The following is a 23434-nucleotide window of genomic DNA, read 5'->3' on the forward strand; positions in this document are numbered from 1 at the left end:
AGTTCCTGAGAGTGACTTGAATCTTCCCCTCCACACCATCCCCACCCTGTTACCCTGCTCCCAGGCTCCAGCAGAAGCCGACTGTGGTGGGGAAGGACTAGAGCTCTGCTTCCTTTTTGTATACTTGAACCTGTGCCTCAACTCCTGTCCCCCTCTTCCCACAGAACCCATTCCTGACTTGACTTCTTTCAGATGCTGAGGGTATAAGTTCCCTGGGATGGCTGCTAGACAGGTACTTAGAGCAGAGGGAGAAAGTGCGGAGCTCCCAGAGTCAAGCAGTGTCCTTTGCTTCACAAGTTCGGCGCCTGTGCCACTTGTTGGTGCATGTGGAATCCCCTCCTGGGCCTTCTGAGCCATCTACACAGCCCCGTGAGTCACTGCAGCCTGCTGAGCTGGGTCTGTACTGTGGGGTTACCTAGCTCCGTCCTCTTCGGCTTCTCTCGGTCTCTGAAACGTGGTGACCTTTCCAGGAGACAAACACCCAAGACCCCAGGCTGGAGTGAAGCTCACTCTTGCCCCCTGTCTCCACAGTCAGCAAGAACAGTAAGAGCCAGGATGGAAGCCCCGTGCCATCCACAGTCTTTCCCAGCAGCAGCCTTAGGAACATCACCCAGTGCTGGCAGAGTGTGGTGCAGGAACAGGTAGGTAGATTCAAGTCTGTCGGGCAGGATGGAGCACAAGTGGTTGCTCCTTTATGTAGCTTCTTACTCTGTCATGTCAGGTCAGCAGATTCCTGGCTGCAGCCTGGAGGGCCTCTGACTTTGTGCCTCGTTACTGCAATCTCTATGAGCGCTTGCAGAGAGCAGGCTGGGAGCTGTTTGGGCCTCGAGCAGCCTTTACTCTGGCTCTGCGCAGCGGCTTCTCTGGAGCCCTGCTGCAGCAGTCCTTCCTCACCGCTGCCCACGTGAGTCACGCCAAGGGCCAGGCATGTGCATGCCCTCTCCCCTCCTTCTCCTTTGCCTTTGTGCTTCCTTCTTTCCCACTTTCCCACACTGATCCCTTTTCCTACTTTCCCACACTGATCCCTTGTCCATGGCTTGTCTGATGTTCATTCTGTTGTCCCTAGATGACTGAGCAGTTTGCTAGGCACATTGACCAACAAATCCAGGGTGGTTTGCTTGGTGGAGCCTCTGGAGTGGAAATGTTGGGGCAGCTTCAGCGGTGCCTGGAGCCCATCATGGTCCTTTCTGGCCTAGAGCTGGCCACTACTTTTGAGCACTTCTATCAGTGAGTCACATTCTGGAGAGGTTGTGAAAAGGAGACTTAGAGACCAGAGGAAGGGAAGATTGGAGTTAAGGAGAGATGAACGAGGAGGAGTGGGGAATTAAGGCATGGTGTTGGCTGTGCGTACTGGTAGAGATAAGGTGGGGCCTGTGGCTTAGGTGAGCTGTAATACAGAGACTTACTTCTTGAGGGGAAGGCTGGGCCTGGGCCAAGCTGGCCCCATTGAGACCCAGCCCGACTGTGTGTGCTGCAGGCATTACATGGCTGACCGTCTCCTGAGCTTGGGCTCCAGCTGGCTGGAGGGGGCTGTGCTGGAGCAGATTGGCCTCTGCTTCCCCAACCGCCTCCCCCAGCTGATGCTGCAGAGCCTGCGCACCTCAGAGGAGCTGCAGCGCCAGTTCCACGTTTACCAGCTCCAGCAGCTTGACAGGCAACTCTTGGAGCAGGAGGACCAGGAAGAATGGAGGCTAGAGGAAGCGGAGGTGAGGGCAAGGGGAAGAACAGCAGAACGGGAGAGCAGGCCCACTAGGAGAGCTCATGGGCTCATCCCTCTGCTCCTTAGGAAGAAGACCAGGTACAGGAGACCAGAAAGGAGCTCTCTGTAGAAGACCCGGGTCCAGAAGTTTCTGTACTGGTTCTGTCACCACGCTGTTGGCCCGTCTCGCCACTTTGCTACCTTCACGGTCTCAGACAGCTCCTTCCCACAGAGTTTTGTGATGCCCTGGGCCGCTTCTCCAGCTTCTACAGCCACAGTGAGGAGCTAGGGACAGGGACCTGGAGATGGTGATGCATTCTGGGTAGCAGCAGAGGAAAGGAGAGGCCCATCATACAGGAATGTATAGATAGGAAGGGGCTCTTTCTAGGTTTGGCAGTTTCTTAGGGGAGGGCCCTGACGAATGGGAATAGCCCATTAATGCGTGCTCTCTCCTTTAACTTCCTGGAAACTGGGCCTGTTTTTCTGTCTTCAGGTTGTGTTCACTTCGTTCTCAGTCTTAAGAACTTCTTTTCAAGTAAAAATATTTAAGACTATTTATCCCCCATCATTTAAACCACATTCTATGTTTTTTTTGGGAACATTTTTACTGGTATATAAGTAGTATTCAGTAGAAGGCTTAAGGAGTTTATATACCTCGATACAGCCATGTACCCATCCCCCAGATCAAGATGCAGAACATTCTAGCAACCAGCAGGCTTCTCCTTCATGTCCCCTTTCCAGTCAGTATCTTCTTTTTATCTTCTGTCTCCATGAATTTCTGCCTGTGCCTGCACATATAGTAGATGGGACCATAGCATAAGTTCTCTACTGCGTCTGCGTTCTTCACACAGCTGGGTATCTGAGAGCGGTCACTGGCAGCATTAGTTTTTGTCCTGTAGTTTGCTGGGTTCTGGTCTACTGTGTGGCTGTATATACTTTTCCTGTGCTTATGGGACACTTCAGATGCATCATACGGTTTTTGTATGTAATTTCAATCTTTATTATATGTGTGAATATTTTTCCTGAATGTGTGTCTGTGCACCACATGTGTGCCTGGTGCCTAGCAAGGATCCCTGGGTACTAGAGCTACGAATGGTTTAAGCCACCATTTGTCTACTATTAGTCCAACCCAGGACCTCTGGAAGAGCGTTTATTGTTGTTAACTGCAGAGCCTGCTCTCCAGCATTGTGTATGATTTTTTTTTTTTTCGAGACAGGGTTTCCCTGTAGTTTCTAGAGCCTGTCCTGGAACTAGCTCTTGTAGACCAGGCTGGCCTCGAACTCAGAGATCTGCCTGCCTCTGCCTCCCAAGTGCTGGGATTAAAGGCGTGCGCCATCACCACCCAGCTGTGTATGATTTTTAAATATTTATTTACTTTATCTGTTTTACTGCATGTATGGATGTATACCATGTGTGTGCCTCGTGCTTTCACAGGCATAAGAGGGTGTTCAGCTCCCTAGCCACCATGTTGGTGCTGGGAACTGAATCTAGGTCTTCTGCAAGAACATTGGCTCTTCGTTGCTGGAACAAATCTCTAGCCTTTTCCGTAGGATTTTATATATCATATGTTTCATATTGTTCACTTCTTATACATCTCTAATTTTTATTACTATTTTTTTATATATAGGGCCTATCAGTATAGCCATGATCAGCATGGCACTTGCTTTGTGTTACCAGACTGGTCTAGAAATCACAGATATTCTCTTGCCTTTGCCCGAGTGCTGAGACTAAAAATGTGTGCTGTTTGCCAATTCTTCAGTTTCTTAGTTCATGGAAAGTATATTTTTAAACCTCCAAACAAAGAGTTGGAAACATAGTTCAGTTGGTAGAGCACTTGCCTAGCACACAGAAGGTCCCGGGTATAAACCTCTGAGCACTACATAAACCATGCTTAGTGGTTCATGCCGGTAATCCCAGTCCTTGGGAGGTGGAGGCAGTAGGGTTAAGGAGAGCAGGGGTATCTTTACTTACATAGGAAGTTTGAGCCAGGCTGGGCTAGAGACCCCATCTGACAGATCAATTCAACTTTCTCAAACAAGTGTTTCTTTTGGTTTAGTAATTTTAAAGTTCTGCCTTCATTCTACTGTGATTAATGTGCATGGTTTCTGATGGTTTGAATCTTTACTGTATCAATACTTCACTTATGAGCTAGTGGATGACAGAATTTTATAAGCTGTGATTAGGGAAAAAATGTGTTCCTTGGTTTTTGGAATCAGGAGTCTACATATTTGATGAAATATGAACTTTTAATTGTTCACGTTATATACCTTACTAATTCCTGTCTGTTTCACCTACTACTGAGAGAGGTGAATTAAAATTTACCCTTATGGCTGTGATTTTTTAATGTTTATTACTATTTATGTGTATAGATACTTTGCCTGCATGTATGTCTGTGCACCACGTCCTGTAACCACAGAGCCAGAGGGGGCAACAGATGATCCCTGGGGACTAGAGTACAGATGCTGTGAGCCACCATTGCTCTTAACCACAGAGCCGTCTCTCCAGCTTTGTAATCATGTCAGGATTGGTTCACATTATTTTGGCTCTGCTCTTAGGTGCACATTTAAAATCATTCAGGAGTGCCATCTGTGCTATCAGTGATGGTGCACACCTTTAACCCAGCACTAGGGAGGCAGAGGCAGGAGGATCTCTGAGTTTGAGGCCAGCCTGGTCTACAGACCAAGTTCCAGGCTAGCCAGGGCTACACAGAGATACTTGGTCTCAAAAAACAAAAACAAACAATTTTTTTCTGGACTTTTCAATATGATAACTGTACCTGGCCATTCTAAGCACCTGAATTTGTAACTATGACTGAGGGACAGTTCACTTTAAATCTAGAATTGAACCACATGTAGCTAGTGGTTGTGTCGGTTCATTGTTTGCTGGTAAATTAAGCCTTGTTATTACTGTTTCCCTTTGAGACACTCATGTGCTAGCATGTTTTAGATGATGTTTCCCTCTGAGACACTCATGCGCTAGCGTGTTTTAGATACATGCGTTAGCGTGTTTTAGAATGTTTCCCTTTACTTTGGCTTTCACACTGAGAGAAGCCTTTGTGTTTGAGGCAGGTCTCATGGAGTCCAGGCCGGCCTCACGCTTGCTAGGTGGAAGACGAGGACCTTAATTGTTGATCCTTTTTACCTCTCAGTGCTGGAGTTCCTAGGGGTTTGTGTGGTGCTGGGCTCAAACCTAGGGCTTCATGCTGCACACACTGGTGCTCCCGCCTCTGCCTCCCTATTGCTGGCATGCACCAGTATCATAAAAAACCACTTTCTTGTCTTTACAAAAGGATTTATCAGGTGGCACTTCGGAGTGATTTTAAATGTGCACCTAAGAGCAGAGCCAAGATAATATGAACAGCTGGGCATTCATTTCACCAAGTGGGCTACAGCTCCAGTCCTTGGGTTTCTTCTTTCTCTTCTTACTTTCCATTACCTCTCTCCCTCTCTATGTATGTATTCATGTGTGTATACATGTTTGTGGGGAGGTGTGAATTGGCATGGCTATACATGTTCGTGTGTGTTATATATGTATGTATCCGTGTGTGTAGCATGTTTTTTGTGTGCAGGTGCATGTGGAGACCAGAGCTCAACATAGGGTGTGCTCTGTAGTTCTTCTGTTTTATTTTGGAGACAGGTCTTTCATTGACCCTGGAACTCACCAGTTTACCTAGACTGGCTGGCCGGTGAGCCCTGAGGACACATCCTCTCAGCTTCCCGGGTGCTGGGATCCTGAAGTCCGGAACATCAGCTCCTGGCTTTTGTGTGCTGTTGGGGTCCACACAGCCCACTGTGCTTCTCTGTCACACTCTACCCACTGAGCTATCTTCCAGGCCTAATTTTGTTTCTTGTTTCTACTTTTTTTTATTGTGGTAAAATATGTCTGGAATAGCATTTCCCATTCTAACAGCTTCAAGCATACAGTTTCAGACACCCTTCCCTATTTTTTTCCCCAAGACAGGGTTTCTTTGTGTTAGCTCTGGCTGTTCTGGAACTCACTCTGTAGACCAGGGGGAACTTGAACTCAGAGACATGCTTGCCTCTGCCTGCCTCTGCCTCCTGATTAAAGGCATGTGCCACTGCCTGGTCCCTAATTTTTTTTAAATTTAGAAATAATTTCAAGTTTACAGAAAAATTACAGTGGTAATGCAAAGAACACTCATGTGAGCTCTATCCAAGTTACCTTTTGTCAATACTTGGCTTTTTTTTCCTTTGGAAAAAAAAGGCCTGACTGTGGCAGTGACCAGGTACTCAGCATATGGAACTTGTAGGGAGGCCCCTCTGGTGGGTGTGTCACTGTGCTGGGTTTTGTTAGCACTGGCATTTTTTCTTCTCAAACGGTTTCCCTCTGTAGCCTGGACTGGGCTTCAGCTCCCAGACCCCTCGCCTTTACCTCTCAAGTGCTGGATGGGATTACAGGCATGTGCCAGCATACCTAACTCATTTGCCCTTTGCATGCACATGTGTGTATATCTATGTGAACACATACATGTTATTTTTTAGAACCATTGAGATAAAGTTGCCTTTTTCCTGGTCCTTTTCTCCTAAATATATTACCTAGGCACGAAGGTGTCCTGACACACGGGGAATGGTCAGTACCTTAGTTTACCTTCTGAACTGCGGTCTTGTCAGCTGACCCGTAGAGTAAGTCATCTGTAACTGCTCTCCACCCAGGAGAGCATCGAGGCTATGCCACTGCTGGCTTAGGTCTCAGGTGTCTTCCTTTAATCTGGAATAGTTCCTCAGTCATCTTTGTCTCTGAACACTGCCATGTTTTGAAGAATCCAGTCCTCTAAAACTTTAGCCAGGCTGTAGTGGCACATGGCTTTAATCTCAGCACTTGGGAGGCAGAGGCAGGTGGATCTCTGTGAGTTCAAGGCCAGCATGGTCTACCGAGTGAATACTAGGACAGCCAGGGATACACAAAGAAATCGTCTTGAAAAAAATTGTTTTTCAGTAGGTTGCTCACTTTGTGTGGGTTAGGACTCAGGCTCTGTGATCACCACACTGATAACTGTCAAAATGTTTATCTCCTGTCTCCCCGCCCCACCCCAGTTCTGGGTTTAAACTGGGGCTTTTAGCGCTAAGCATATGCTCAAAAACTAAAATTTCCATCCCCAGTGATGTTAAGTCTGAAAACCTGGTCAAGGACAGTTAACACTTGTTCCTTGCCTCTGTTAACAAGCGTAGCTTGTTACACAGCAGGCTAGTCATTCTCAGGGCACTTCCTTTATTCTCCCTTTAGATACAGGTTTCACATACCCCAGGCTGGCCTCAAACTGTATGTGTGTCTGAGGATGACCTTGAACTTGTGGAACCTCAGTCCTGTGTGTTGTGCTTATAGGTATCGGTTACTTACCATGCTCAGTTTTGTGCTGTATAGGGATGAAACCATGGGCTTCGTGCATGGCAGGCAAGCACTCTACCAGCTGGGCTACATTGCTAGCTCTCTTTCATATAAAATATTTTTACTAAAGGGGCTAGAGACATGGCTCAGCAGTTAAGAGCACTGGCTGCTCTTACAGAGGACCTGGGTTCAATTACCAGTGTCCACACAGCTGCTCAAAACCATCTGTAACTCCAGTTTCACAGGATCTGATGCTCTTTGCAGCCTCTTGAGGGGACCACACACACAAGCAGTGCACAGACATACATGCAGACAAGATACTCATACACATAAAAAGATAGATTTTAAAGTATTTTCACAATGATAAATTTCAAACATATACAAACAGCATAAATTCCAGAATACCAAGCTATGACCCAGCATCACGTTCTCCTCATCTTTCTAAAGACAAAGGTGCCATCACTCTCAAACTCCTTATCAGCTGTGCATGTTCCTGTTCCCCTGGTTGTCCCGAGTTTCTGTCTTATTCTTGCTTACTTTGTTTAGTGGGGATCCAAACGAGCCCAGGCATTGCTCTGGTGGTCAGTTTAACATCTTCAGTCTAGGTCCTGCTGTCCCCCTCTCCCTTCATGGCTATTTGTGAGGAAGTAGGGTTGCAGGATGTTAAGGGAGACCCGTGGATTTCCACATCAGAAGGCTCTTTAGTACAATCAATTTTTGTTTGTTGCTTTGGATTTTGGTTTCTGGGGATAGGGACTCAGGTAGTTCAGGCTGTGCTCAAACTCTGTGTCACCGAGGATGCTTTCAACTTCTGAGCCATCCGTCTACTTCCTAAGTGTGGGGTTGCAGGCATGTGCCACCATATCTGATGTATGTGGTGTAGACATGGGACCCAGGGCCCTGTGTATACTAGGGTCGGCATTCCACCAACCTAGTGCCATCCCCAGTTCCTTATGTCTGCCAAGCATTGGCACTTACGAAAAAGTGAACCTCTAGTTTGTCATTGCTCCTTCGTGTGTGAGCAGGATGCTGTCTCTCTAGAGAAGCTAGCTTTTAGCTAGCCGCTAGGCTCTTCTTTGCCAGGAAAGCCTGGGCCTGTGCTCTTCCCTCTAGATCTGTTTTTGTTTGGGGTTTCTTTTGTAGCTCTGGCTAGCCTGGGTTACTCTGTGTAAACCAGCCTGGCTTTGAACCAGAGATCCTCATGCCTCTGCCTCCTGAGTGCTGGGATTAAAGTCATTTACCACCATACCTAACAGCTATTTTTGTTTGTTTGTTTTTTAAGTGATGAGCTGATTCTCTGGAATACTCTAAAGATGATCAGTGAGGTCTTTAAATATATAGCAGTGTCGTCACAAACCCACAAACGTGCAATGCTACGTGTGTTCTTACACCTCGACCCTAGCCCCTTTATCCCCCACTCTCTGACTCTGTCTCCTTGACACTTCCCTAGGTCAGAACTACCCAGTCTTGGACATAGGACCACATCGGCGACTTCAGTGGACATGGCTGGGCCGGGCTGAGCTGCAGTTTGGGGACCAGACCCTGCATGTGTCCACTGTGCAGATGTGGCTGCTGTTGAATTTCAACAAGACTGAGGTTCCTCAGCCCCGCCTCTCTCTGCCCGAGTCTCTGTCCCCTTCCTCCCCCATTTCCTTTCCTCTTCACCCCATGGGCACTGTTTCTCCTCACCAGGAGGTGTCAGTAGAGACCTTGTTGGAGGCGTCTGACCTCTCTCCAGAGCTTCTGCAGCAGGCACTTCTGCCCCTTATCGCTGACAATGGTCCTTTGACCCTGGAGGAGGCTCAGCACTTTCCGCAGGCGGGTAGGTCAGAAGGGCCTGGGCTGAGCCTCTGAGGCATGATGGAAGGAGGACCAGAGGGTGGGGGGAGTATCGGGGAACGAGAGTGTGGTGGGACCCTCATTCATGTGTCCCTCCCTGTCCTTGGGTACCTGACTGGGGGCCGCATTCCAGGGATGCTGCGGCTTCGTGAGCCTAGGTCCCAGCCCCATGAAGAGGTCCTGTGGCTGATACCTCCTCAGACGTATTTCAGTGTAGAAAAGGATGAGGGCCGGACCCTGGAACAGAAGAGGAACCTCTTGAGCTGTCTTCTTGTCCGCATACTCAAAGCCCATGGGGAGAAAGGCCTCCACGTTGATCAGCTGGTTTGTCTGGTAGGCAGAAAGGACCACATCCTGAGGGCAGGGTCATGCCTGGGGTTGGAGATGGGACCAGAGGTCAGCACAAGAGAAATTAACCTCTTTCAATATGAAACATCCTTGGGGTGACATTCCCACCTGGTTCTTCTTGTTATGTGTGTATGACATTTGTATGTGTATTCTCGTGTGCAAGTGCAGATCATAGGACGACTTGTGTGTCTGTCCTCACCTTCCAGCCTTGTTTGGCACCAGCTTTCTTGTTTGTTGCTGCATGTGTAAGCGCCTGGCTCCTCTGTCTCTGTCTCCCTTCTCTCCTTTGGAGCACCTGGGGTTCACACATGCTGCTCTCCCAGACTTTGTATAGGTTCTAGGGATTCGAACTCAGGGCACACCTTTGAGGAGCAAGCACTTTATTCTGCTGCCTCTGCAGCCCTCCATCTGGGTTCTCTATCCTGACATGAGTGCTTACCATGTGTGTGATTGAGTAACTTGGTCCTCAACAATAGTATAAATAAAATTAATATGAATATTAACTTATATAACTACTAACTTGATGTTGGATATATGAGAAAAGTGAGCATGAGAAGGCCTTATCTGGTCTCATAACCAGTAAGAACTGGTGGTGCCAGGTATTGAACCTGTGCAGGCTGGCTCCTCGGGTAAGGGTGATCTACTTGTTTCTTCCCATCCAGGTTCTGGAGGCCTGGAGGAAGGGTCCAAATCCACCTGGGAGCCTGGGCCACACTGTTGCCGGGGGTGTGGCCTGTTCCAGCACTGATGTTCTCTCTTGCATCCTGCATCTCCTGGGCCAGGGCTATGTGGAACGGCGTGATGACCGGCCCCAGGTCCTGATATATGCTACCCCAGAGCCCATGGGGCCCTGCCGGGGTCAGGCAGATGTCCCCTTTTGTGGCAACCAGAGCACTGAGACCTCCAGACCTAGGTAGCCACCCCTCCTTCTATCCACTTTCTATGGGTGAGGAGGATTATGGGGCCAAAGCCCTGCAAAAGTCACTTGTATAAAAACATTTCCCTGATAATCCCAGCACTCGATAGCCAGAAGGAGGCAGATCTCTGTGAGTTTGAGGCCAGCCAAACAGAGTGACACCTGTCAAAAAAAAACAAACTAATCAAACAAAACATCACTTCCAGTCTGTCCTGACCATTTTCCTATCTCTATTTCTCCTACTTGCTAATTTTCACCCTCCTCTTCTCCATCCACACCCCCCCCCCCCCGCCGCCCAATGCCTTGCCAATCAAGGGTCTTGACGTCCGTCCCATCCTCCTGGAGCCAGCCCTTGGGCAGGGGACCCAGACGTGTTGACGTCACTCCTGAGCAGATTTGGTCTGTGCAGTAAATATTCGCAGAGCATTAGCCAAGCTACAGGAAGTTGTTCTGCTGGGGGGGGTTTGCTGGAGGCTGTTTGAGGTTGCCGGCACCCCTGAAACTTCCAACCTCAAGTGCATCCCCCCGGTGTGTTACTGCATTGTTGTTGGTCCTTGGTGCCTGCCTGAGGGGTGGAATGAGTTCTCTGACTTCTCACACCTTATGAGTGTTGTGTGTGGCCGAATGCTGGCTGACTCAGCCGCTCCTCTGATGCCCAGACTGTTGGTGCACAGGTTACGCTTTGCATAGGAAGGCTTTAGACGTTCTGCTTGCATTCTGAGTCATGGACTGTCCCCTTCATTAGAAGTCATTTACCACTCTGACCCCTGCCCACGGGCCTACAATGCCACCAGTCATTGTTCAGCCAGCCAACCCCACATCTACCCAATGCTTCTAGGAAGGGCTCTGCTCCCCCAAGAGGTTCAGGTTATACGTAGGCTGCTGAGACAGTGTAAGCACTGGGTCCTATGTGGGGAGCTGGGGGCAGTGGGAGCTTGTAGATAGGTAAACTGTGGAGACACTAAACCCTGCTCTCTCCCTCAGCCCTGAAGCTGTGTTGGCCCTGGCATCTCTACAGCTGCCTGCAGGCCGCACCATGAGCCCCCAGGAGGTAGAAGGACTGATGGCGCAGACGGTGCGGCAGGTGCAGGAGACGCTGAACTTGGAGCCAGATGTAGCCCAGCACCTTCTGGCACATGCCCACTGGGGCACTGAGCAGCTGCTGCAGAGCTACAGTGATGACCCAGAGCCCCTGCTTCTTGCAGCTGGGCTGCAAGTGCCCCAGGCGCAAGTCGTCCTCACGCGTCCGGACCACTGCCCTGTCTGTATCAGCCCCTTAGGACCCGGTGACGACTCGCCCTCCCTCTGCTGCCGGCACTGCTGCTGCAAGGTGAGCCACAGCCTCTCCTTCCCGGCCTCTCCACTTGGTTGACCCCAAACTTAGGATCTCCAAACTTTGATGATAAATTCAGGAAAGAAGATACGCTTGGGTGATGTCATACAAAGTGACTTTCCCTTTACAAGGAGATCAAGGGAGGCCTTCTAGGAGGTGACATCTTATGAGAGAGGGCTATAGCCAGAGAACAGCAGGCTGTATGTGGCGGCTAATGCTGTCTGTTTAGATGATTTGGGGAAACCATGATGGGTTTAAGCAAGGTGATGATATCTTATTTACACTTTTTTTTTAAGACAGGGTTTCTCTGTGTATCTTTGGAACCTGTCCTGGAACTCACTCTGCAGACCAGGCTGGCCTCAAACTCACAGAGATCCGCCTGCTTCTGCCTCCTGAGTTTGGGATTAAAGGCATGCACCACCACCACCCTGCTTTATTTACACTTTTGAGATAGCTCAGCAGATAAACATGCTTACCATGCAGCATGAGAATCAGAGTTCAGATCCCCAGAACCCACGCAGAAGCTAGTTTAGGTAAAGCAAGGGTAGGCATGGCAGGCTGCCTGTTACCACAGCACTCCAGAGGTAGAGACAGGAGCCCTGGGACAAACTGATGAGCTAAACTAGTCAGGATTGGTGAGCTCCAGGCTCAGTGAGAGACCCTGCCTCAGTGAAGAAAGTGAAGAGGATCAAAGATGTCACCAGATGTCAGCTTTGGGCTTATCGCCCCACATGAACAGACACATAAGTACCTGCACCCATACAGACACACCTGTATCCATATAGACACACAAACCCATACAGACACACAAGCACCCATATAGACATGACACCCATACAGACACACACCTGTACAGATACACATCCGTACAGACACACGAGCACCCGTATAGACACACCTGTATCCATACAGACAGGTAAGTACCCATACAGATGTACCTACACCCATACAGACACACAAGCACCCGTATAGACACAGGCACACCCATATAGCGTACAGACACACACACCTGGACAGACACACACCTGGACAGATACACATCTTTACACACACACACACCCATACAGACAGACACACACATACCTGTACAGACACACGAGCACCCGTACAGACACATGAGCACCTGTATAGACACACGAGCACCTGTACAGATACACGAACACCTGTACAGACACACCTGTACAGCAAACGAGCACCTGTATAGACACACACACACACCTGTACAAACATACACACCTGTATGTTTGTATGCACAACGCTTGCACACTCATATAGACACGAGCACCCGTATAGACACACACACACCTGTACAGACACGTGCACCCATACAGACGCATGACGCATGCACACCCATATAGACACACATGTACCCACCCACCAAAAACAAAGTAAACCCTGTAGCTGCTATGTGGAGAGTGTTGTGTAAAGACAAAGATGCTTTTTGGACTTGTGTGGTGTTGACAAGGCAAGTAGATGGGCTTTGATATGTTTGCAAGCAGAGCCCACAATACTCAGTGTGGTAGATGTACAGGCTTCAGGTAGGGGGATCAAGACAGGCCTGTTTTTGAGCTAAGCATCTGGCTGGATAGAATATGCCACTTTTACTATGTTTGAGAGGATTTGGGGGCAGTGTGTGGATGAAGGGTGGGGTGTTGAGTGGAAACTCAGTCACAGCTGTGTAAAGTCTGAGTATGTGCACTCACTCACTGGGCAGTGTGTGGGAAAGGCAGCTAGCCAGTGGGATTTGGGATTCAGTAGCAACACTACAGAAAAAGAGTAGACTCCCAGCAGAGATGCAGAGATAGGAAGCCTGCAAAATGTACCTGAAATAAACAAGTTGAGGTGGTAGTGGTGCCCATCTTTAATCTCAGCACTCAGGAGGCAGAAGCAGGTGGATCTCCATGAGTTCGAGGCCAGCCTGCTCTACAGAGCTAGTTCTAAGATAGCCAAAACTACACAGAGAAACCCTGTCTCAAAAAAACAAAGATTAATTAATTAAAAAGTTTCCAACCAGAGACACAGACAGGCAGATCTCTAAGGGGGAGTAAGGGGGAGGCCATTTATCAGGAGGCTCCTGCAGTGTGTTGAGGACACACAACAACCTGCTTTAGGGTGGGTGGCGGAACAACAGAAGAATTTGGGAGACAGAAATTCTGGTGCTGGTAACTAGGGTGAGTTGAGGAGGCTGTGCTATTGATCAGGACAGGGACACCACAATCAAGTCTGTCTGTAGGGACAAGGGCAAGTATGTTTAAAGGGTAAGCCCTTGAAGCCACAGCCTCAAGCTGGGGGAGCTGGAGCCAGGGAACTCCCTAGGTGTGCCCTGGTGCCAGAATAGAGGCCCAGAGCCTGGGGGAAGCCCTGTACTCACCTTAAGAAAAATCAGTGTCTTTAATTCATGTTTATGAGTGCATTGTTTACATGCCTGGTGCCTGCAGATGTCCTGGAACTGTGTGTGCTGGGAACTGAACCTGGATTCTCTTAACCACGGAGCCACTCTGAAGCTCCGTTTTCCCCTTCTTGCTTGTGCAATTGTATACTACCACGACAAATGCCTGCGAGAACTAGCTTAAGGGAGGAAAACTGGGCTTTAGTCTGCAGTGGCCGCCTCCACTGTTTTCAGCCTGTAACAAGGCAGAAACATCATGGTGGAAGGCCGGAGGATAGCTGCTCACCTCACGCTGGTCAGGAAGCCCACCAGGCAGAAAAGGACCAAGAGACAGTCACCCTTGAGAGGCACAACCCCAGTGATTTGTGGCCAGCCACCAGTGGAATAAACTGTTGGTCAAGACAGAACCCTCATGAGGCAGTCCCCTCACCAAAGCCTCAACACTGAGCACGGCTTCCATCAGGGACCAATCCCTAAGCCCCATATGTCCTCAAAAACAGCTGTGATTTGGTCCCATCCCCCAAACCATGGCGTCTGGAAGGCAGGGTCAGCTGCAAGGTAGGTGTAGGAGCCTGCTGTCTCTGGCCTCCCACGAAGCCATGACGTGTGTGAGGCTGGTGGCCAGGGCACTTGTCTGCATCAGCTCCTCCTCTGTCCTCTTAGTCTTGCTGGAACGAGTACCTGACGACCCGGATCGAACAGAACTTTGTGCAGAATTGTACCTGCCCCATTGCTGCCTGTCCTGCTCAGCCCACAGGAGCCTTCATCCGCGACATGGTCTCCTCCCCAGAGGTCATCTCCAAGGTGCCCTCCCTGCCCGCGGCCCCGAGGACAGGCTGGAGCCTCCTGCTCTCCACCATTCATAGCAACTTGCCTCTGCCCACAGTATGAGAAGGCCCTCCTGCGAGGCTATGTGGAGAGCTGCTCCAACCTGACATGGTGCACCAACCCCCAGGGCTGTGATCGCATCCTGTGCCGCCAGGGCCTGGGCAGTGGGACCACCTGCTCTAAGTGTGGCTGGGCCTCTTGCTTCAGCTGTAACTTCCCCGAGGTGGGTGCCCACTCCTTCCCTGCCTAGCACCTACACACCCACCCACACACCCATCCCCCCTCCACACACACACATGCGCGCGCATGAGGGGGCTTCCTTGTCCCCTGCTGCCTGACTGAGTTGGCTGTGTCCTCACACTCCCCCACCTAGGCACACTATCCCGCCAGCTGTGGCCACATGTCCCAGTGGGTGGACGACGGTGGCTACTACGATGGCATGAGTGTGGAGGCCCAGAGCAAACACCTGGCCAAGCTCATCTCCAAACGCTGCCCCAGCTGTCAGGCGCCCATTGAGAAGAATGAGGGGTGTCTGCAGTAAGAAGGGGTACAGGGGGCTCTGGGAGCATGATGTGGGGGAAGCTGGCAGTAAGGAAGAAATTCAAACTTACTGTGAAGTACAGCAAATCCATTGCCCTCAGTCACCGTCCCTCAGGGTCTCCTCTTGGATTCCTCCACCCAGGTTTTAAGTTCACTTTGTTGGGAAGGCCAAATCAAGGTGTCCTTAGCAGTGCTTGAGAAGATGGCACCTTGTCAGTGTGCACAGCCCCTGGGCACCCTGGGCACCTGTATCCAGAGGTAGGCCCCACTGACCAGCTCGAATCCTCCACAGCATGACCTGTGCCAGATGTAACCATGGGTTCTGCTGGCGCTGCCTCAAGTCCTGGAAGCCAAGCCACAAGGACTACTACAACTGCTCCGCCATGGTGAGGGGCTGGGCTGTCGGAGTCAGAGGCCCAGCCAGTCAGGACCAGCTGCCATTGGCCCTGGGACAGAGTTGTATGCCCTGAACAGTGGTAGAGCAGTCAGGACAAAGGTTCAGTGGGGACAGGCAGGAGCCTCTGAGCCTGAGATTCTGGAAACTCTGTACTGGAAGGACTGCCCCACCCAGGTGACCAAAGAAAGCCCAGGAAGAACAGGGCAGGGTGTTCTCAGCAGGTACTAGAGCAGAGCAGGGAGTGTTGAGTGGGCCTGCCCTAACTGTGGCCAGGGACAACCCTTGGCATTCCCACGTACAGGAAGGCTGGTGAAGGGACTGTCAGTCATCTGGTGAAGTGTAGAGGAGCCCCAGCACCCAGCAACCACTCCATGTGTCCTTACAGGTGAGCAAAGCCGCTCGCCAAGAGAAGCGATTTCAGGACTATAATGAGAGGTGCACTTTCCATCACCAGGCCCGGGTGAGCAGGGGGCGGTGGTGGGCGGGTAAAGTCAGGGAGCTGGTGACTGCATTGGGAGGGCCAGCTGGAAACTGCATGACACGCGGCCCTCACAGGCTGGGACTGCACTGTCCTCCTATAGGAGTTTGCTGTGAACCTGCGGAACCAGGCCTCTGCCATCCATGAGGTGCCCCCACCCAGATCCTTCACCTTCCTTCACGATGCTTGCCGGGCCCTCGAGCAGGCCCGAAAGGTTGTAGCAGTGGGGGAGGCAAACGGGAGAGGTATACCAAGGGGGCTGAGTGGGCTTGGATGGAGGAGCCAGAGGAGAGGAAGTGGAGGTGGAGTTGCCGGGACTCAGGCTGGATGCACTGACCTGCCGGGGTCTCCTCTAGGTGCTGGCCTATGCCTGTGTCTACAGCTTCTACAGCCAGGACACGGAGTACATGGATGTGGTGGAGCAGCAGACCGAGAACCTGGAGCTGCACACAAACGCCCTGCAGATCCTCCTCGGTGAGCCTGGCACACCGATGCCCTGCCATCCTCTCCCTTGTGCTAAGCATCCCATGCCCATCCAGACAGTTTTCCAGGGCCCGTACCTCCATCACTTTTCCTTTCCTCCCTTCATTCTGTGTGGCCTTCCCTCTCTCGGTCTAAAGCCCTTGACATAGGGTCCTGCGTGCTTTTGGCAGTCTGCACCCTGCCCTTGGCAGGTGAGCTCCATGAGTTTTGACAGCCATGCCCGGTACTTGGGAGATGCCCATAGACATTTGTGGGAGGAAGCACTGGATGGGAGAAGAGAGCGGGCCCTGTGCTTGCTCTCTGCAGAGGAGACCCTGCTGCGCTGCCAGGACCTGGCCTCCTCCCTGCGCCTCCTGCGGGCTGATTGCCTCAGCACAGGCACAGAGCTGCTCCGGAGGATCCAGGAGAGGCTGCTGGCCATCCTGCAGCACTCCACCCAGGTAGGGCCTTGCTCAGTCCTGCGGGGGGCAGTCTGCAGGGAGAAGGGGTATTAGGAGGCCTGGGCCAGTCTGCAGTGTCACTTAAACTCCTGGGGTTTCTTACAAAGGAGTTGGTTTCCCCAGATCAGGGTTTAGGGCCAGGTGCTCATCAGAATCAGTCAGCAATTTCTCAGACCAGACTCCTGCACAGTTGCTGGAGTAAGGGATCTCCAAGAGTCTTGCCAGCTCTGGTACACAGGTGTGGAGCCCAAACTATGAACCTTGTTCTTGGGTCATTTGCTGCCTGCTTAGTACTGGGCAGAGATTGCTGGGTACCCGCCACTGTCCTCTCTCCTGGAGCATCAGAGAGGTAACGGCAGGAGTGCTCATGGGAGGCCGGCTCTCAGAAACATCAGTGGAAGGAATGCCAGGCCAGAGGCTTGGTGCCCTCTGCTCTTCTGTTCCTCAGGCCTCTCTGTCTCCTTGTCAGGACTTCCGGGTTGGACTGCAGAGTCCGTCCGTAGAGACCCGGGAGGTGAAAGGCTCGAACGTGCCCAGCAATCAGTGAGTAGCTGGGCAGACCTGGGAGAGGGCAGCAAGGACGCAGGCTTCTCAGACTGAGTGTGGTGGCTCTCTCTAGGCCCCAGGGCTCCTTGGGGCTTGAAGTGGAAGATGAGGAGGAAGAAGAGGAAGAGGAGGAGGATGTGCCTGAGTGGCAGCACGAGTTTGATGAGGAACTAGACAATGACAGCTTCTCCTACGATGAAGAATCTGAGAACCTGGACCGAGAGACTTTCTTCTTTGGTGATGAGGATGACGACGATGAGTCTTATGACTGAGGGGGACAGGAAACACCTGGAGCGCCCCAGGAAGGGCCATGGGTGGGGAGTTCACCCTCCACTGTCATGTGAGAGGGGATTCCCAGTGTCTGCAGTACCTTCTGTTTACTGAATAAACTGCTTTTTCACATACGTCTCTGGAAGCAGGCCAAGCACTCCCTTGGTGTTCTCAGATGCCCACTCTCTTTAAAATAACCTTTTAATAGTGTATGTGCGCTTGTGTGCGTGTGAGTGTGCACATGCTGTGAAGGTGTGTAGGGGGTCAGTTCTCTTTTCCATGTAGGTGCTTGGGCTAGAACTCATGTCTTCAGGCTTGGTGGGAAGCACCTGCACCAGCTGGGCCATCTTACCAGCCTGCCTTCATCTTTACTGCTTTCTTTAGACTTCCAGACTTTTCTATCCTCGGGAAAACCCCAAGCAGACTCATTTGGCCTAAACTCACAAAGGGAAGCACAGGTAAGATGAGAAGAATGATGGCCCACCCACCTGCCCTCCTCCCAGGGACCCAAAAGGCATGGCAGGGTACCCTCCTCTTGGGGACTACTTTAAAGGGTCTTTCTGTATCCTGAAGTGAAGTGGGGCGGAAAAGGGATGCTGCTTAGGGCCTGTCCCACCCCTTCCACTCTAGATTTTTTTTTTTTTTTTTGATTTTTGAGTCTAACTATCCTGGAACTCACTATATAGAACACATTGACCTCTAATTCAGAAATCTACCTGCTTGTGTCTCCAGTGGGCTGGGACTGAAGGTGTGTGCCACCACATCCGGCTAAACAAACCTCCTTTACTACTGAGACTGTGGCCAGAATGATTCCAGAGAAGTGAGGGGGAGGGGCGGGCAGATTTAACCAAGTGGGCCAGGGCCAAAGAGAAGGTTCAGCAGGTAAGAGCACTTGTTGCTTTTGCAGAGGTCATAGGTTCAGTTCCTAGCACTCACATGGTGGCTCATAACCATCTCTAATGCCAATACCAGAGAATCTGATGCCCTCTTTGGCCTCTGTGGGTGCCAGGTATGCATTTGGTTACATACATGCACACAGTCAAAACACACACAGAAAATCTTAAATTTATTTTAATAAAGTCGAGTTAGGTCATGTGCTTGGTTTACTGGAGGGAGCTTTCCCCCCAGGAGAATAAGCCTCAAAGTATCGATCAAGCATGGCATCCACCTCTCCTTCTGTGTAGTCCCACACCTGGATCCTCGAGCCATCTGCTGCACCCCGAATCATGGCAGAGAGCACTGGGGAGAGGGAAAGTAGAACTGACCCTACGTTCCCCACCGTGCCTCCTGCCCCAGCCCCCTGGGAAAGGAAGAAATGGGTTTGGGGTTCCCAGAAAGCCAGGAACCGGTAAGCCACCCCAGGCTGGGATACTCACCTCGGCCAGACTGTGGTCGGAACAGGCACAGAATTTGCTTACCAAGAGCTACTGCCCAGCCTAGTTCATAGCCAACACCCAAGGACGGTTGTGTCACTTCAGCCACAACCACTGGAAAGAAAGGTAAGATTTAATACCTGGCACTTGGAAGCACAACGGGATGAGTGTATCTGTAGTGGGAAAGGAGTTCCTTCTAGGTATCCCAGGAATTAGCATCACAGAGGAGCCTGCACGGAGGAGGGAGGACTACTTACCATCTGCCTGCCGCAGCCAGGCCAGGTCTTGCTCATGAATGAGCTGGTCGCCCCCAGCAGCCTCTTCTCCTGTGGTTAAGGGAAAGCTAGTCAAGGATGTTCCCACCCCATCAGTAGCCGGAACCTTGCTGCCCTTAATATCTCCTCCGCTCAGGGAAGGCAGAGGGGGCAGGTGTGTGCTCCGGTACCTCCCAAGGCCAACCCAGGAAAGGAGTCTGTCAAAAGGGGTGAAGAAGGAACGGCCACAAGAAGAACCCAATCCTGTGCAAGGTGGCACTAGGAATCCAAGCAACTGCGCTTGCTCAGAGGGTCAGGCTCACAGCTTCCAGCTTGAATAAATGCTACTGTTCAGGACAATAAGGCCATGCTGATGGCAGAGCAGAAACCCCTGTCAAAAGAGTTCACTTGTGATCTGAGGATAGCGACACATCAATAATCCCAGCCTCAGGAGGCAGAAGCTGGCAGACCTCCGTGAGTTCCACGACAGCTAGGGACATACAGACAGACCCTGTCTCAAAACCAAGAGAAGCCAGAAGGTAGTGACACACGCCTTTATTCCCTGGAGGCAGAGGCAGGCAGGTGGAGCTCTGATTTTGAGGTCAGTTTGGTCACCTGGAACAGAGCCAGTTCCGGGTTTCCAGAACAGCCAGGGTTATTCAGAGAAACTGTCTCAAAAAGAAACAAAGAAGTAACAAGCTGGGTGTGGTGGCACTTGAGCAGCAGAGGCAGGAGAAAGGAGAGTTCACCACCATCCTCTGCTGCACGGCCAGTCTGAGGTCACTGGGTTTACATGAGAAACCCAGTTCTCAAAAAAAGCAAGAAAAGTAACAAATGAGAAACAACAACAAAAAGCAGATTAGAAGGCTTTCCCCAGACTATTGCACTCGTTTTTCTTTGAGACACTGTCTAACTATTGTAGCCCAGGCTGGCCTGGAACTCTACCTGCCTCAACCTCCAGAGCTCTGGGATTGGAACTGAAGGTTGAGGCCTATCAACCAAATGCACCATGAGCTTGCCAATCACAGCATAAACAGGTCCTTTTCAATCCCCTAGCATCTTGTGATTCTGTTATTATTTTTAAATATTTATTTATTATGTATACAATATTCTATCTACATGTATGCCTGCAGGCCAGAAGAGGGCACCAGACCTCATTACAGATAGTTGTGAGCCACCATGTGGTTGCTGGGAATTGAACTCAGGACCTTTGGAAGAGCAGGCAATGCTCTTAGCCTCTGAGCCATCTCTCCAGCCCGATTCTGTTATTACTATTATTGTTATTATTATTGTTATTATTATTATTTTGGTTTTTCAAGACAGGGCTTCTCTGTAGTTTTGGGGCCTATTCTGGAACTAGCTCTTGTAGCCCAGGCTGGCCCCGAACTCACAGAGAGCTGCCTGCCTCTGCCTCCCAAGTGCTGGGATTAAAGGTGTGTGCCACCACTGCCTGGCCTTTTTTTTTTTAAAGGTTCTCCCACAATTGCTTTAGATGCTACAGCTTCTGAATCTGTTTTTGAGTAGGACACAGGAAAACCACTTCAAAGTTTTCTGAGCAGAAATGTGAGTTCTAGATACAACTTTAAAAAGTGGGAGAGTGAGTGGCAGGGGTCCAGGCCAACCCATCAAAGTCTCGCTGGCCATATGCAAGGGTGGATAGCCATATACCTACGGGTGTTGGCATCGCAGCTCAGATGGAAAGGGATCCTGGCAGCCTGGAGCCAAAGAACACTAAGTGTTACAGCTCGGGTGGAAGAGTGACCTGGTGATCGCGAGCCAAGGAATACCACAGGTCATAGCCTAACAGCTTACAGCCCAGCTCCATGGAGAGGTTTCCCAATGTAACAGCTCGGCTCCCGCAGGGGAGGGTTTCCCCAACGGAAATATCTGCAGTTCTGCTCCGCTCCACTAGGGGAAGGTTTCCCCAGCGCAGTGTTACAGCCCTGCTCTGGCGAGAAGTTACTTCTCTCCTCTGCTCCATTCCCGCGAATAAAGGTCTCATCCAAACCTCATTCATTTATTGGGACGGAAGAATCCGGAGAGTGGCTGCCTCTGCCAGGGTGGAAAAAGGCAGAAAGAAACTGAACAGGTCTAGGCTTATATAGGGCTTCTTAGGAGTGGAGCTTTTGCAGGGAGAAAGATTTTCAGGGTGGGAATTGGTCTGATTTCAGTCCCTTGAGCCGAGATTGGCTAGATCTCATCCTCAGGGATTGGTTGGTTTTCTGCTTAGTTGGTCAGAGGCAGATTTGGCTCTGGTTTCAGGGCCAAAGTGTGTTTCTTTCACGGGCCTTTTGGCTCTAATTTCAGTGCCAGGGCGTATTTCTTTCACTAAACTCTGATTCTTTAGCCAAGGTGTGTTTCTTTGGCACTGGTTTCAGGGTTAGGGTGTATTTCTTTGGCTCTGGCTATAACGCCAAAGTGTGTTTCTTTGACTGGTCCTTTTTCCCTACACCGGGTCTGGGCTCTCATTGGCTTTCAGTGTGCTGGGACTGACATGGCCAGCTCCCGCCAGAGTGCTGGATGGGGTGTGGACTTGCAGGAGTGTAAGCCAGGGCCTTCCCCAGCCAGAGGTCCTAGCCTGCCAGTATCCTAGGCTACAGGTCCTTTAACTTTCAAGTCCTGAGCCAGTCAGTCCCCTTAACCTAAAGACCCTGTACCTGCAGGTCCCCAGTCCACGGATCTCCAGCTCGGCCGCCTCACCTCGCGGGTCCGGCTCTGCAGCAGCCACGTGCTCAGTGAGCACCTTTCCATAGCGCCGCAGCCGCGATACGATCCGCGCATACAGTGCCTGGTCCTCGCGCCCACCGCGGATGCTCCCGCAGAAGTACACGGAGCAGCGGCTCTGCTCCGCCACCTCCGCCGCCATCGCCGCCGCACCCGCCGGCGCCAGAGGGGGGGGGGGGGGAGGGAGAGAGGGGGGGGGGAAATGCGACTGGCGGCGGAAACGGGGAGCGCCTTTTGCAAGCTTGCTCTTCCCGGATTGGCTGTTCCTGCAACCCGCCCCTAGCCTCCTCCCCCGAGACCTGCCCCTCCCCAGCTCCCAGCTGCTCAAGCGGTTCAGGGCTCAGCCGGATGCCCTCAAGCTCTCTAGTGGGTCCTTGGGAAACTGTGATAGCTTCTCACTAATCTTTTCACAATTTAAAAAATTGTTAATTTGTTTTTTTAAACATTTTATTGTTAGCCGGGCAGTGGATTGCACACACCTTTAATCCCAGCACTCTGGAGTGAGGGAGGAGGATCTCTGTAAGTTCGAGGCCTACAGAGTGAGTTTCAAGAGCGCCAAAGCTACACAGAGAAACCCTGTTGAAAAACAAAAACAACAACAAAAATATTCACCATGTATGTACTGTGTTTTAATCAAATCCACCCCCATCTCTCCCCTCCAATCCCTCCTCTATCCCCTATACCAACCTCGTGTACATTATTATTATTATTATTATTATTATTTTATTATTTTATTATCGTGCAAGTGTTTTGTCTGTGTGTGTGTCTGTACACTGTGGTGCATGCCTGGTGCCCCAAGAGGCCAAAAGAGCACAGTGGATATCCCGGAACTGGAGTTACAGATGGTGTGAGCCACCACGCAGGTGCTGAGAATCAAGCCAGGGTCCTCTGGGAAAGCAGATAGTGTGTGCTATTGACCACTGAACCTTCTCCCCAGACTCCCTAAATTTACTACTCACTGAATCCATCGGGTGTTGCCTCTGTGTGCAGGGGTACGGAGCTGTCTACTGGAGGAAGAACAGGCCGTCTCTCAGGACCTGCATCCCTGAAGAAAAACGTCTCTGTCTGCCCCAGCTGCCCTTCATTGTCAGCAACTCCTAGCTACTGTTGTGGCTTCCCTTCTCCACACAAACTGGGACTTGGGCCAGCTTGATCTTGGGCAGGCAGTCACATGACCCCGTGTCACGTCCAGGAATCCTGTTTCATGACAGTCTGTTCCCGCTGTCTGTTA

The 23434-nt window shown here is 50.8% G+C and overlaps 2 protein-coding genes across 4 annotated transcripts in view; one reads left to right on the plus strand and one right to left on the minus strand.

The window, feature by feature from the left end:
- Positions 1-17986, plus strand: part of Cul9 (cullin 9) — a 40648-nt gene extending 22662 nt beyond the window's left edge. For all 3 annotated transcript variants that reach the window (XM_038342469.1, XM_038342470.1, XM_042055680.1), the window contains 21 exons: positions 193-369; positions 532-641; positions 722-904; positions 1067-1227; positions 1478-1706; positions 1787-1976; positions 8496-8641; positions 8738-8867; positions 9018-9217; positions 9895-10145; positions 11133-11478; positions 14534-14674; positions 14757-14921; positions 15072-15235; positions 15531-15624; positions 16021-16095; positions 16217-16327; positions 16470-16587; positions 16903-17036; positions 17506-17579; positions 17656-17986. In XM_038342469.1, coding sequence (XP_038198397.1) covers positions 193-369; positions 532-641; positions 722-904; positions 1067-1227; positions 1478-1706; positions 1787-1976; positions 8496-8641; positions 8738-8867; positions 9018-9217; positions 9895-10145; positions 11133-11478; positions 14534-14674; positions 14757-14921; positions 15072-15235; positions 15531-15624; positions 16021-16095; positions 16217-16327; positions 16470-16587; positions 16903-17036; positions 17506-17579; positions 17656-17854 — 3398 coding nt within the window. In that variant the 3' untranslated portion in view covers positions 17855-17986. The remainder of the gene's footprint in view (positions 1-192; positions 370-531; positions 642-721; positions 905-1066; positions 1228-1477; positions 1707-1786; positions 1977-8495; positions 8642-8737; positions 8868-9017; positions 9218-9894; positions 10146-11132; positions 11479-14533; positions 14675-14756; positions 14922-15071; positions 15236-15530; positions 15625-16020; positions 16096-16216; positions 16328-16469; positions 16588-16902; positions 17037-17505; positions 17580-17655) is intronic.
- Positions 17987-18901: 915 nt separating this feature from the next.
- Dnph1 (2'-deoxynucleoside 5'-phosphate N-hydrolase 1) lies at positions 18902-22388 on the minus strand. The gene is made up of 4 exons (XM_038342482.1): positions 22180-22388; positions 19483-19551; positions 19229-19339; positions 18902-19091 (listed from the first exon to the last, which is right to left on the minus strand). The coding sequence occupies exons 1-4, from the start codon at positions 22343-22345 to the stop codon at positions 18943-18945; spliced, it is 495 nt and encodes a 164-aa protein (XP_038198410.1). The 5' UTR covers positions 22346-22388; the 3' UTR covers positions 18902-18942.
- Between the last annotated feature and the right edge of the window lie 1046 nt (positions 22389-23434).

The sequence above is a fragment of the Arvicola amphibius genome, chromosome 9, assembly GCF_903992535.2.
Source record: "Arvicola amphibius chromosome 9, mArvAmp1.2, whole genome shotgun sequence".
Taxonomy (NCBI): Eukaryota; Metazoa; Chordata; class Mammalia; order Rodentia; family Cricetidae; genus Arvicola; species Arvicola amphibius.